The following is a 15,558-nucleotide window of genomic DNA, read 5'->3' on the forward strand; positions in this document are numbered from 1 at the left end:
ATTGACTGTTCTTAAACCAATCAATTACGAATATTCGGGCAAATATAATTCGTCGGAGTTTACAGAGACTGGAATTAAGGGAAAACGTGTTCGCTCGATTCAATACCAAAATCAGAGTACAGGTGCAATGACAGCCTCATTATATTCGAGTAAACCTCTTCTCTATCGAGTTTCAAGTGATCGTGTATGCCATTAATACGTAAATTTTGCAGCGTACTAATTAGCCAGGCGTGCATATTTTACACATTTGCGAGATAATTTGAATCGTATTCAAAACTTGCAGCAATGAAATCGACGGGATTATTGACATGCAAAGCTTAACGTTACTTCTTCGCGTAAAAATATTGCAATAAAAAACAACAAGGTAACGCAAGTTCTTGCTTTCAACAACGGTACGACCGCATAAAATTCTGAAATCTGAGAACGATCGACTAGCGAACTACCTATTAGTAGATCGTTAATGTTGATTTTACATTTAAATTGATTTACACAAATAAGTAAACAGTACGTTAAGCGGGTGTGCAAACGTTGAACGCAGAAACGAGATTGTTTAAATGCAACGGAGAAATACCACGAAGAGATGCACAGTTGTTTCTAATGGAATTGTGATTTAAGAGCACAATCTAACGATGAGTAGTCGGGACTGTGGGCAGAGTTGCTAGTGAGGCAATAATAGAAAGTTCGAGGCGATGTCATCGTGGAAAGGATGGAGAATTTGGCCAAAAGTCCGGCTACGAGAAATGACAGTGCGAAATAATGTTGGCCCTGCACTATTATTCGAACTCTAAGGGAGTTCACGCCACGTTGAGTCGCGTTTCAACCGCTTGGTGGAGCCAGGACGACGAGCCTATTTACTCGAAGGATCTCATCAAGGAGTTCGAAGTGGAGAATCCACCGCTCGAGGACGAACTCGCTTGGATCCTTAAAAAAGGTATTCCGAGACCGACATTTAAAAAGTAACGTCAATTTCAATGTCAAATTTGGAATTCACGTCCACAGAAAGATCTTTCCTTTAAACCCTCGTGGTACAGGGTCCCTTTCACGATTTTTAATGGCTAGATTCATTCATATCCTTTCATACGACATTCATTTTGCATTTTAAACCTACTTCTTCGAGATCAACGTTGATCCCCTTGGTCCACATAGCTAACCGACTGCTGAAAGAACAGTTTTAATCCTCGGCGTTATCCTTGGCGCCATGTACGAGTCAATTTCATCAGAAACTCATGTTCCTACGTATTCCGTAGAAATTTTCAAACGAATTTTATGAAACAACTTTTTGCATGTGTATTCAGAGATTGTTGTATCTCGTTCATTCTGTCGAATTCAGATATAATTAGACTGTGGATTTTTATGCAAAATAAGAATTGTGCTTGTGCTGCCATCCAGCGGCTACGGACGGCGACCTTGTCTGTCAAAAACGCTTAAAATCGCTCATTTTTAAACACGCATTACTTTCGAACCGGTCAATTCCTCGCATTGAAACTTCGACTTTTCGTATGTTCTCGTCAAGATCTATGGGATTATATTTAAAGAAAATAAAAAAATTTTGGTCCCGGAAGATGAAGTTTAACGATATTCTTAGTTTTTACTGTTTCACATTTGTTCTACTCAGTTTTGCTATAAATGTATAATACTGCCATTGCAAGTTTTCTCAATCAATTGCCGCGATTTTAATCGAATTGAAGCGCAGCAAAATGCCTGTCATGCACCTTTTCAGGTTGCATTTTGAATCACAGTTGCTTATTTATTTGAGAATACCGAGTTTGTAAAAGAAATGAAGGACAGCAGCCACAGAGAATATGAACAGAGCATGGGTCAGAGCAATCCGCAAAATTTTCTGAATGACCTAATAATATGGAAATCGTTACCAGGAAAATCCTGAAGAACAAGCACCCAATCCTCTAATTGCGTCATCGGTGACTTACAGTGGCGCAGCGGAGGGGCACAATATCGTTCTATTAGAACGGAATGGGGTTCTGTCTAAATCACGTCAATTTGAAACATGCTTCGGAATTATAGTAATTTCCTGGACGGGACAGGAGTCGCCGGTAACAACCTCGACGCAGTCGGCCGTTCCGACTCCGACGTCCCCGGTTTGTTATATTTATATAATTCCAACAAAACGAACGAAAAGTCTGGACGTCGCGTCGAACCGAGTTCATCGAACGTGTGACCCCTGCGGCTCCATTTTAAGAACAATATGCAATTGAGATTCAGGGTCATCGATTCACGCTCTCGTGTGCGTGCACGTCACGTATGGGTCAACGTACGCTCAGCCTACTCTAGTATACTGATCAATCGGTGCGCACGACTAACGATAACAATCGAAATTGAAAGGGAGCAAGACTAGATTGGACGCAAATCGCCGTAATTGAAATGCTAGAACTTTCATTGTTTACCGAATACTTTTTTTTTTATAGTGATTCTACAATTGGCTAAGATTGAAGTTTGCAAAATATTTTTGAAAGACGACTGTCATCTCTTCAACAATATCGAGATTGATATATTTGATTCTATGTAAACAATTTTAAACAAATGTAAACGGATTTTATGCATTTATAAGAGAAACGAGTGCAGGAAACATGATATAATGGAGATCTTATCCGGTTTCTGCTTTTTTGCAATTAATAGAGAAAATATTTACTCGAAATGTATACTTTGCAACGTACACCCAATGAAACGTGCTCTCAGCGAGCCAATAATAGCTGGCCAACGAGGACACTGCTTTTTACTATACTATTCTTCTCGATTCCCACTCATGGTACTCGAACAAGCGTGCACCAGCTCATCAAAGAGGAAAATGGTTTTCTTATATCGTTGTGACCTAGTACCATACCTGGGCAAATTTTATTTGAAACGAAAATAAGAAATAACTAAAGGAAATCATTTGTTTCGCATCGTTATTTCCAGTACTGCTACTTGAAAATAAAAATAATATTGATTTATTTGTAATATTATATTATTTCAATATTTCTTTACTTGACGTTTGTCAAAAGAAATAATCCTAAAAATAATATGCAACAAAATATGTCCACCTGATATAATTCTCGAGAATAATTTCACAATTATTTCAAATAATGACAAAGTAAACTAATATGTTATTTAAGTACGTTTATAAAGTAACGTGATACCTAAAATAATATTTCAAATAATATTTCAAAAGCTTTCAGGTCTGGCTGGTACATACCAGAATTGGGCACATTTTATTCGCCATAAGATACCAAATAGTCATTTGAAATAATAAATTATTTCAAGTACTTTATGATTTGTATGTCACAAATAACGTACAAATATTATTTTCATTTGGTGTTTATACAAATAATTCTTTATTTCAAAATTCGCCTGAAGAAGAGGCTACTAAATCAATTATTAAATTTAGACACGCTAATGTTCTAACCATTAAAGTTCAGCTCCAATCGCTTCAAAAATTGTTGTTAAAATCCGACGCGATTAACAATGTCGACACAAATAGAATTTTGAATAGTATGAATTATTTGACCGAATGAAAGATAAAACGAAGAATTATTGAATTTCGAATTTAAACAAATTGCATGACTGTTCAAATAAACGAACACATGATTATTTCAGATGACGTGTACATAGTCAAACAAGACAATATATTATGTCTCAAATCATTTATTTCGATAATGCCGAAGCCAGCAGCAGGGGCATATCCAAACAAAGCGTAACCCGCTGGAAACCAATAAGAACCAGCTAGAAAGGACGCCGCTTTTTATGTGATTGTCCTTATAAGTGGTTAGGCATGGTGGCCGCGGCGCAAACCGCGTAGCAGCCAGCCAAAGAGGACAACGTGCTTAGGCGTGTCTAAACGGTTCACCGCCGCCATCGACGCCAGTATATTTGCACCGCGTTCCTCGTCCGTGCCGCACAATCTCCTCGGCAGTCAGTAGCTTGATGATCCCAGCACGGCGAGCTGGCTGCGAACGTTCTTCCTGGCTGGCTGGCTTTCATGTATGCGGTTCGGCCCGTCAACGTCGGTCGCCTAATCGCGAAACTTGTCCGGGAGTTCCGCGCAGCCGGAAGGTGAACCTCGTCGCGAGATCCGTCGTGAGAGCGTTGGTACCAAGTGAAAATCGAACAAACTCGAACGCTGGCCGTTCGTTGTTCAACGAAACCGTTCCGCGAACAGTGTGCTCTCGCCCGCGGGAAACCTCGTCGTCGCATCGTTTAGCTTGTTGACACAGTTTTCCCACACGTCGCATAGGACGAACGAATAAACTTTTTCATCAACTCGATTCGAGCGTGTGGCTACGTCGTTTACGTTCTCTTCTATCGCACCGGGCGAAAGTGGAACTCTCTGCCCCCCTGCGTCCGCGTTTCCGCTAGGTAATTGGACAGGATTCTGGTACAGGCAGCGTTCGAGAGATAAGATACAGCCTCCTCTCCTCCCCGGGGAGGAGGACGTAAACAAAACCTGGGGAACGAGATCATTGCTCCTGAGAAAGGAGACGCACGGATCTTCCTGTGCTCCGCTCGGAACGTCACACAGTGGGCAATTTGGACGAAATCGGATTCAAAATCAAAGAACTTTCGATAGGAATGAGGTAGAGCGATGAAACTTCTTTTAAATTAAAGCTGAAACTTTGTAGAATATGGGGAAAATAGGGAGATTATTACCATCCAATCACTTCAACGAAAAAATGACTTCATTAGTTTTTGTCACAAAAATCTATTTTTTGCAAAATCCTGAGGTCGTAGACAAATTTTGAGACCAGATTTGAAATCAGCGTGAAAAAATCTATGGGAAATGATGTATAGTATGTTAAAAAAAAAATTTTTCCGCGCGTGGTATTGGAAAAACTAAAATTTTCTTGAATTTGTTCGCGTTTAACGAATTTTCTCGAGGTTAAGAAACGTTCGTACCACAATCTCTCTATTTTTCCCATATTCTACAAAGTTGCAGCTTTCATTTAAAAAAAATTTCATCGCTCTACCTCATTTCTATCGAAAGTTCTTTGATTTTGTATCCGATTTCGTCCAAATTGCCCATTGTGCGTCACCGGTCTTCTGATGTTTTTCGAGTACCCTAGGTGGGCATCACGTTTTCGCCCTGACCGAGTCGAGATCGATGTTCCATCGGGGACTCGATGCAACCGTACACCGTAGTCTCATAATGCTCGCGCTGAGATCGAATTTCAGTTTCTGGTCATTGTAGTTCCGAATTGAAATCGTGGAAAGTAGCCTGATATTGAAATCATGGAGCAGGCCCGTTGCAAGTAGATTCCTCAACGATTTTATCGTTGCTCGGTCCGATTCACTGAGACTAATGGAGAGCTGCTAGTAACGTCAGGGTTTTTAATACTTGAACCACTCCGTTCTCCAGAGGGGGGAATACTTTCGTTCCGCCATTTATTCTTCTCTTGGGATCTATTCGTTAACCGAATCCCGATTAGCTCTGTGTCGTTTTGATTACCAAGTGTTTGAAGCGACGTTACTCGACTGTATCCGACCTCCTCGTGGATTATATAATTGCTAATGGGGTTTGATCGACCTGTTGGTCGCTTTTAGATTTACCAGCCGACTGATCTTTGCTCTTTATCTCGGTTTCCACGGCGAGTTTATGGTCCTGATAACGATTTTCGAGTAGGCGTTTCTTCTGAAATTTTGTATAGTTGATGCTTAATATTATTTGCTTTACGTTACATACTTTACGCGAGAATTGTAATTGTTTATTCCATCTGGAAATCTACCGTCGGTTTGCGAATCGATTGATGTAGGGTAAGGGACCCAATTACTGTGGGGGTATCAATTACTGTACCTATATTCATTAATACTTGTTTTTAAAGCATAATGAATATTTAAAAATATATATAACATACATGTTACATTAATAGTCAGGAACAGTAATCGGGTCCCTTACAAAAAATATTGAGAAAAATTGATGTTTGTTCTTTGCGTCTGCAAACTTCAGACGCGAACGTTATTTCAATTATTTCTGTGTACAGCTATACAGTCGCTAATTGTTAGGACACGTAGGATGGTAGACTATGTTGTGCGGCGTTTCATAAAAGCAGACGTAATAACGAAGAAATTTTCATTAGCTATATGAGTCGGTAATAGCTGACATATTTTGCGAAATATTCAGTGTTCAAGGACAACGATATGAGACGTACGTGTCTCAATTTTTTATTCACGAAGAACGAAGCCAATAGTTATCGTTTTTCATCTCTGAACCAGTTCTGTTCTGCCCGTGTTCGAGATTATAGCACGGTATTAAACATTTCAAGTAATTGCTTCTGCTGCATCTGCAATTACACGTTGCGATCATCTTACGCGATTCCAGACTCGTTCTATTCACGCAGTTTCTAAGTACTGCATGAGTAACTCGTTCCTGAGATACCGATTACATGCAGTGAGTAGTCATACCACTAGAAAACACATTTGCTCATTTATCTATAGAAAATATCTGCATCGTTAATGGACTGCGGATCACTATGCAATCGATTCGCTGGCATTCCCGTTTTACAGGAAACATACTAGAAAAACATCCTTTTCCAATTCCAATTCGTTGTAAAATTTAACGCGTTTATGAACGATATACCGTGAATATATAATTATTTATAATGAAACCACGCGATGATATAGTTCATCCCGTAAAATACTACTTTTTATTTCATTCTCGAAAATACTAAAGTAAAGTCTTGATCTAAGCCGAACGGAAATACACGATCTTAGTCAGTTCGCCTATCCCTTCCACTGGGGGCATCCCGCCGAATCAATCATCTAATTAAGCTCATTTTAACGTTGCATAACATCGCCACCCATCGTGTGATCGTTTGATTAGGCACTCGTAGCTCAAGTTCTCGGGGCACGAAGAGTGTGATAACATGGCCGTGAAATATTGTTCGATCATTTTTCCAAACAATTATTTATTATTTTTATAATAATATGCTGTGCACATGTAGGCCGATCGTCGAACGATAGGTTATAATTTATTTTAGAAATCGTGACTCTTTACCATTTCGCTCGCTGCCTGTCGCAAGAATTTAAATATTCCGCCAGAATTTAAATATTCCGCCAGAATGTGCGATTCGGCGCCAGATATTGCACCAGCATAACCTATAGCAATGTCAGCCGAAACTCGGCATGCGAATCAATGCATCGGTGACACGAAAATGTTCCGATTAATATTGTAGAACATAAAGGTGTTTCTTTAATCGACGGCTTTAATAAACGTGGGACTACAAAGTGGAATGTTTTGATAAAAGAAAATAGAACCGTTAATCGTCATTTTTCGGGATGCGAACAATTTACAATAACTACGTGTCGTAAGAACATTGTGACATCGTTAAGAGACAATATCGAAAGAAACAAAACATGCTTCGACGAAACCAAAAAGCTCTACTCTACTGTGAACTGTTTGGGCTTTCAGAGGAGGACGAATCACAGATCTTTGTGAAGTTTTTCAAATTTCACAAATGTTACGACCTAATACCGACCAGTGCCAAGTTGGTCGTTTTCGACACGCATCTCCTCGTCAAGAAGGCCTTCTTCGCTCTTGTCTACAATGGTCAGTGACAAATATCATCTGCATTATAATGTTTATACTTGCTCTTATTCGATTAGCTGTAAATATTCAGATGTTCCTTCTGTACTGACTAATCTTCTGCATAGGTGTGAGAGCCGCGCCATTATGGGACAGTTCAAGACAAGAATTTGTGGGGATGTTAACTATAACAGATTTTATAAAAATTCTGCAAATGTATTACACCAGCCCATCTGTAACAATGGATGAATTGGAAGAACATGAATTGGATACATGGAGAAGTAATTATCTTTCTCTTGCAGATGTTTCTTGACATAAGATTATAATAGTTGCTATTGACACAATATTTTGTACATGTTCCTACTTTAGAAGTTTTGAAGGATCAGGTTCATCCGTTAGTAAGCATCGGCCCAGATGCATCTTTGTATGAGGCCATTAAGACTCTTGTACAAAACAGAATTCATCGTTTGCCTGTGATAGACCCAGATACTGGAAATGTTCTCTATATCTTGACACATAAACGAATACTAAGGTTCCTCTTCCTTTATGTAAGTATATAGCGAGATACTAATGATTGGACTGCGGATCTTTATGCAAAATGGAAATTATGTGCATCGATTGCAAGAAACAGGAGCTGCACAGATATCTATTTTTTCTTTTAGTAATTGTAATAAGTAGACTCCAGATCTTTATCCAAAATAAAAAGTTTGTGAATCAATTGTAGGACAAATCGTTTAAATAATTTTCATGAATCATTTTAGTATAATGAAAATAATATATTTTTATATAGTCTTTTAATCTTTTCAATGTTTAAGGTGTACCATTTACTCACTTTTCTCATAAATGCATAAAATTTGGAGTCTAATAATAAGTTATCAATAATATAATCATATTCTTAAAGTCGTCTAATATTTTAATTGTTTTGAGTTTCTTATTTTTGTCATAAACATGTAAAGTCTGCAGTCTACTAATGTCAAACAACATATATCACAATATGAAATTCATTTTAACGATTCAACTTACAGATTCACGAGTTACCAAAACCATCATTTACAAATAAAACACTGAGGGAGTTAAGGATAGGTACATTTGATAATATTGAAACTGCAACCGAAGAAACTAGCATAATTTTAGCACTCAAGAAATTTGTAGAAAGGAGAGTGTCAGCATTGCCGATCATCGATACTGAAGGAAAATTAGTCAACATTTATTCAAAGTTTGATGTTATTGTAAGAATATTACCATGATTCCTCAAGTTCCAGAATTTAAAATTTGTAATTTATAATACATAAATAATCATATTCGAATGTTTCAGAATTTAGCTGCAGAGAAAACATATAACAATCTAGATGTTTCATTAAGAGAAGCAAATGAGCATCGTAATGAGTGGTTTGAGGGAGTTCAAAGTTGTAAATTAGATGAAACGCTGTTTACCGTTATGGAAAGAATTGTTAGGGCAGAGGTTTATTATTTTCCATTGTTTCCTTTATAAAAGGTAAAGTAACCATATAGATTTTATTAAATCGAGAAATATTTGTTTTTTAGGTCCATAGGCTAGTAGTGGTTGATGATGATGATAAAGTGATTGGTATAATTTCTCTATCAGACCTACTCTTCTACCTCGTTCTTAGGCCTTGCGGTAAGAATACTTTCTACAGTTTCACATAAAATTATTACAATTAACACGTTGACTGTCATGTTGTTGATCACTACTGATAAACTTCGCAAAACTTTCCAACATAACGAGCTTCTAAATATGGACAGTTTCACTCAGGCGCTCGAGGCAAAACCAACAAAATACGCTCGACAGTCAACGCGTTAACAATATTGAAAGAACAATAGCTATAACAACCGATAATAATTTGCAGGTGAGGATGGCAGTAGCAATAAAAATAGTTCTATATCGTTAAGAGCACAGGACTCTCTATCAAAGACTCCGAGTTCTGTGCAGTTGGAAGCTTCTCTTCCCGATGGTGAACAAGAAGCTGAACCAGACGCAGCTGAAGTAAACCAATCCGAAGGAGCACCCGCGACACCTAGTCCACCGCTGAGTCCAGCAGCGTCAGATATGTCTGAACCTCAATCTAATTTAGTAAATCAGTCTCAAGAAACTGCATGGAGGGAAGTAACTGTGTCAGGGGGAGAATGAGGCAACGCAAGTCTATCGTGCCATTGAGCATGATATTGTGACCGGTTTATCACTGTGAAATTAAGATTAAGTTTACAGTGGAACAGCGGTAAGCAGCGAATGAACAAGCGTGTATTTTTCATCCGTTTTTAATACTCGCGATTGCACTTGTCTTAAAAATTCATGAAAAACACACGAAACGATTATTTTGTGCTCATCGAACCAGTTAGAGATGAGAATTGTTACACCAGGCGTTATTATATACCATGTTGAGCGCGAATGTTTGTGAACGAATTTTACTGGACGCGACAAACAATAATGAAATGCGCGACGCTGCGTAATGTATAAGGTTGAGTAAGCTTAATTTTTTATGGTACAAATGCTACTCAGCATAGACGTTCGAGCTTCTTGCCAGGAACGATCGCTACGCCATTAATTGCTCAGGGTATGAATTCTCCACGCCCTTTCTTCTATCGTACACTGGGAATGTTTCAAAAAGAATTTCGCGAAAAGAAATAACTGTTTCGTCCTTTATATTTATAATGCTACTGTGCTTTTTCATATTGAAACCTTTGTATTTTATTTCCGGTTAAAGATTTAAATATAACATACAGTGAATTCTCGTCATAAGTCAGTTGCGCGGTTCTGGCGACTGACAATTAGACGAAATCTGTGGTTCTCGCCGAACATTGCATTTGAAATACACAGTACACGCTGGAAACTCAAGAGTCACTGTCGATAGTGACAAGAAGGCTGAGAAAATGTCTTTCTCCGATACAATGTTGCACGTAGAAACGGACAGCAAATCTCGAGAGCGGGGTATACCCCGCGGTGGTGTGGGTAGTTGCAAATAACTCCCAACCGCGAAGCTGGCACTGACTTGCAACGGGAATTCACTGTACTTTGTTTAATAGACGTGTACACAAAATATGAAAGAAATAGTAGCTGTATACTAAAAAGTATTTGGCGGCTGGGATAAATGAGAAGAGGAAAAAGATAATGAGCGTTTCTCCGTATAAGGAATAAATATGGACCCCATTTTTACAAAGGCCTTCCATGCAATACCCTTAATGAAACGAATACTATAGTTTTAATGAAAAGTCTCTAAACATGTGCATCCGATTCGATTGTTTATGATTTATAGTTCCTTTGTCCAAGAATGTTTCACATTGGACGCTTAAGATTTAATTAGAAACTGGAATGCATAGTACCACAGTCCAGTCTTACAAATTTACTTAATGGCACAGCATGATACACATTTCACAAGAAAAAAACCAATTTGGTGCTTCTGATTTTACGTTATTAATCGACTATGATATAATTATCGAATGGATTTAATGAAATATGAATAATAATTACGGTATGAACTATTGTTTTGATACAGCTATACACCTTCAAAAAAGATTTGTCTACAGGAGGGAAATGCTTGTATGTATTTAAGCTGCAATCTTTCATTAGATTTTTATGTCATTATTTTGTGTATGTCACAAAATACATTTACAAGAGCTATCACTAAATAGTAAGTGTCAGGCCTACAAAGCATTGGTATATGAAATCTTTTCTTACCTTGAGCATGCGCTGCCACCAATCTTTTAATCAATGCTTTAAATATTTAGAGGTATCCGCAGTACTTTACTCAAGTTACTTACAAAACAGTTTGATTGTGAAAATATTCATTTTACACGTATTTTAGATTTGTGTGTACATGTGTAATAATTTAACTTAATTTTACATCCTTTGAACACTTATATTCCGTTTGTATCTGCTTTACGTGAAGAATAACGTATCACAAGGTTTTTATGTGATCTCTGACCAAAATTCTGTATTATTGTATAACAAAGAATGAAATTGTAATCGGCGTAACATGAATTGTGAAGTGAAAGTCTTGCATTCACATATTATCTCATTGTGAATTCGCAAGTGTAATCAATGATTATTTCAGACAAATATTTTCTGGACGAATACAAATAATTTCACATCAAATTGACGTCATGTTGATCCTTATATTTGTTTTTGTATAATGTATAAGTATGCTATATAATGGTTGAAAATGTACCGAAACTGGATTCTATTTAAAAAAAAAAAAAAAGAGAGAGAAAAATTATGTATACATAATCTCGACAAAATAAGTGGTAGAAAGCATTCATATGCGAACACGATCAACCGAAGAAACTATGATAGTTTCGTCACGAAATATTTCTTTATTCTACGCTTACTGCACGAAGAAAAATGGAACGCGAAGATCTGTGTGTTACATCTATATGTGAAAATTTGTATATAAAATGGCCTCTGTGCCCAAGGAACGTGGTTTCCTATTCGGCGCAAAGCTCCATTTTGCTCTGTAGAAGTACGAGTAACAAAAGAAACCACCTACTCGATCTTGAAGGAGACAGTGCCTGTAATTTAGTGAATTTATTCCTAGGTACGTTAACGAGGATAAGAGTTAAAAAAAAAGAAAAGAAAGCTATTCCATTTCAGATATAAGCCCAGTCAGGATAAAAGCAAGTTTGCGTTAGTATTATCGGAAGGCGTAGTGGACAATGATTTTTGTACAGCTGAAAAGAAATTATAGCCGAATAAGATTTAGTGTGCTGTAGTTGCGAAACGTTATTTCCTTTTAGTACAAAATGCGTTTCAACTTTGCGAGTTGTCACGTTCACTTTTTTCTAGTTTCTAGACATAAAAAAAGATTTACGAGTAGCCTACGTCCTGCAGCGGACCCGACTTCAATATATTACGAACCGCGTTGAAAAGCACAATTTACGATGATCCTGAGAGAAAACGGGATTGCGGTAAGTGTTATCACACTCGAGAAAATCATTGAACTCGGCGTACGCTGCATTTGCGAACCAAAACTATATATAGACAAGGTATTAAGAAATAAATTGTACAATAAAAAAAATTAATCGAATAAAATTAGGCAGTACACTTCAGTCGCGTCTCAGTGCCGTATATCCAAGACGGAAAGAAAAAACGATTAGCGTATTATTCATGTCCCTCGTACATACGTGTAAGTTACAAATGGAAAAAAGCAAATTGCTGAGTGATAAAATACATCATAACAGAAACATTTTATTTTAACGTTTTTAATCATTTCTCTACGCCTTATTATGTACTCGGATTTCTATCCTTGTTGTATTTCAAGTTTATGTTTCCACGCATCGTAACAGATTACTTATCTACCTTGTAATTACCTTGTTTTTAAAAAGCTAACGATTTCTTAACAAATCTTTTTAATAACAACTGCAATTGCAATCGTGAGCCAGCAAGTCAGTCCCAACAAACAATCTAATAATTCCTTTTAAGATTATTATACAAAATAAGATTTTTAAGCTGATTTTGATATAATAGTAAAATCATTGAGAAATCTAGTAAATAACAGGTATGTACATATTTACATACACACATAATACAGTCAAAGAAATTGATTAAAAAATAAGAACTGGTTTTATTGATAATTTGTGAGTTTGTTTACTCACGTATATCACTAATGTCTTATAATTATTTACACTTGCTAAGAATAATTAGGTTTTCTTCTTTTGGATTCGTATTTTCTTGAAGCAGCCTTAGACACAAGCTATACATAAAACAATACAATTAAAATTGTATTATTTTCTTAAACATTCATTCTAATGCTTATATTAAATTACTTACCGTTTCGTTATCTAAACTAATAACTTTTTTTCTTTTGATCAATTTCTTATCTTCTCTATTATTGATTACTTGCATATTTTCGAACAACATATCGTACTCTGAATCACTATCTACAGCTGTTTTTCCATTCTTTTTATTTGTGCTATTATTGTATTCGCTATTTCTATCATTATGCATTCGTTCACCATTTTCGGTAATTTGACTTTCCTCTGGTAATGAAAAACCTGAACGCAATAACATACATGACATCTTTGAAGTCGAATAAATCTGAAACATACAATAAAAAAAGAATTTGTAAATGCAGTCCCACTTTATAAATAGGTTATCTGCTTATTCGTATTGCATTTCAGAATAAATTACCTTTTTTAATAATTTCTTTGTATTCATATGGTGTACTCGTAAGTATCTATCTAAACTAACACTAACGATGTAAGGCTCAGTTGTACTGCAAGTTATACCAGTCACAGCACCAGCAAAACCTTTGTATGTGTTTAACACTTTAGCTGGTTTTCTTAAGTCCACAAGGTTCATTTTACCTTTGCCAGATCCTACTATAATTTGTCTACAATAAAAAAAAAAACATTACATATTATCTCTTTGCATTTGTAGTTACTACAGTTTGGTTTTCATCTTCATTTGAATTTAATCAATATTCTCAATCATAAAAATGAATTTTCACTTCGTCTCTGTTCTTATAATTCACGATCTAATTGTTTCTTTTACCCACTTTTCTCTTGATGTAACAGCTAAAGTTGTAAGTGCTTCATCTTTGACTTCCAAATTTACAACAGGCCGTCTCTGTGTTTTTGGGTCATACAATTGTACCTTCAATAAACAAACGAGACTTTTATAAGTTTGAATGCAATAATAGAAGTCTTTTATAAATTGCGAATTTCGTACATGTCCATATCTGCCGACTGTGACAACTTGTTCTGTGCCAGGAAGGAAATCAATATCAGAAATCCAAATACCCACTGGCAAATTTAACCAATCATTGGGTAAACGTTTCGCTGCAAATACTTGTTCTTGTCTGCCTAAATCGAATAATTTTAGTATGTTCTCTTTACCCCCAGTAGCTATTATACTTTTGTCTATTTTAGAATGGCGCATTCTTTCTAAATCTTCACCAGCATTTATTAATATTCCGTCCCCATCTTTGAATCGCCATAGTTTTACTTCTCCAGATTGAACTGCAGTCAGAATTGCTCTAAAATATCCATTATGTAAATGTAACATTTTATTGTAAAGCATTTTACGCAGAGGGCATTTACTTTTTCAAAAAATAATTACTTACTCATCATATCGCGATATGCCATTCACTTTTCCTGTGCCAACATTGCAGAAAAATGAACATGTAAATGTTGAACATTCCGTATCATAAACCTTTACACTGTGAACCAAAAGGAGTTGAAATATTTATTGGTATAGTCGAAAAGCTTAACCACTGTGTGATTGGTAAGTTACTTAATATACATATATAACCTCCTAATTTCTTTCGTTCCACAGGCAATCAAAATTTCTTTTTCTTCGTTATCACCCCATGAAATTGCTGTGACACTGTCGTTGTCAGTTATAGATACTAAACTTTGTATATTTTGCATGATACATTGTTCTTTCTCTATTTTTATACCTGTAAATAAGGGTTTAAAGTTCAATTAACAGATTTTCTAGTTAGTTATTTCTTTCAAATTTGGATTAATGTATTAGTGTTCAATAATTTTTTGATCGTAATACTTGGCGACATCCAGCAAAATTACAATATATTTATATGAAGGTGATAAATAGATTCAAAAGTTGACTGATAATAGTAATATAGTACTATCATACATTACTACCAGTAAGCAGTATAACAAATTCTTTTTAATGAAACTAAAGACGTATAATTGAATTTTTTGAGTTAACCAGTCGATGTATGTGTTGTTTAAAAGTAGTAAATTGCAATTAAAACTTATAATTACCTTTGAAGACGCCTGATTTACAGCCTGTGTAAATATCATAATTGTCTTTCGAACACATTTTCGAAAAGTATGAACTGTAAATAATATGCAAAACTTAGAAACGATGTAAAGTTAACCATGTGGTAACTCAATACTGTTTACCACAAAACACTACAAAACATTTCACATGAAGGTGTTCCTAATCTGTGGATGAACAATCGATACATCATTCTATGTACACTTCACGCAATTCCGAAGGTATAAAACGACAGTCTGAAGTTAGAAGAACTTCATAAAAACAAACTTCGGTTAAGTAGTCAAACATAACC

The 15,558-nt window shown here is 36.2% G+C and overlaps 2 protein-coding genes across 6 annotated transcripts in view; one reads left to right on the forward strand and one right to left on the reverse strand.

Annotated features, from left to right (window-relative positions):
- The window catches only part of Snf4agamma (SNF4/AMP-activated protein kinase gamma subunit), a 143,610-nt gene extending 130,897 nt beyond the window's left edge, over positions 1–12,713 (forward strand). For 4 of the 5 annotated variants that reach the window (XM_076790293.1, XM_076790294.1, XM_076790296.1 and 1 more), the window contains 7 exons: positions 7,397–7,534; positions 7,639–7,791; positions 7,880–8,058; positions 8,536–8,739; positions 8,826–8,972; positions 9,056–9,149; positions 9,379–12,713. In XM_076790293.1, the coding sequence (XP_076646408.1) occupies positions 7,397–7,534; positions 7,639–7,791; positions 7,880–8,058; positions 8,536–8,739; positions 8,826–8,972; positions 9,056–9,149; positions 9,379–9,659 (1,196 nt within the window). In that variant the 3' untranslated portion in view covers positions 9,660–12,713. The remainder of the gene's footprint in view (positions 1–7,396; positions 7,535–7,638; positions 7,792–7,879; positions 8,059–8,535; positions 8,740–8,825; positions 8,973–9,055; positions 9,150–9,378) is intronic. The other variant, XM_076790295.1, reaches the window with a different exon arrangement.
- On the reverse strand, positions 11,601–15,435 carry L(2)k09848 (WD repeat domain 74 lethal (2) k09848). The gene is made up of 8 exons (XM_076790308.1): positions 15,251–15,435; positions 14,775–14,922; positions 14,587–14,682; positions 14,193–14,499; positions 14,020–14,117; positions 13,653–13,854; positions 13,293–13,559; positions 11,601–13,215 (listed from the first exon to the last, which is right to left on the reverse strand). Exons 1-8 carry the CDS (start codon positions 15,306–15,308, stop codon positions 13,153–13,155), a joined length of 1,239 nt encoding a protein of 412 aa, XP_076646423.1. The 5' UTR covers positions 15,309–15,435; the 3' UTR covers positions 11,601–13,152.
- Between the last annotated feature and the right edge of the window lie 123 nt (positions 15,436–15,558).

This window comes from Halictus rubicundus, chromosome 7, assembly GCF_050948215.1.
Source record: "Halictus rubicundus isolate RS-2024b chromosome 7, iyHalRubi1_principal, whole genome shotgun sequence".
Taxonomy (NCBI): Eukaryota; Metazoa; Arthropoda; class Insecta; order Hymenoptera; family Halictidae; genus Halictus; species Halictus rubicundus.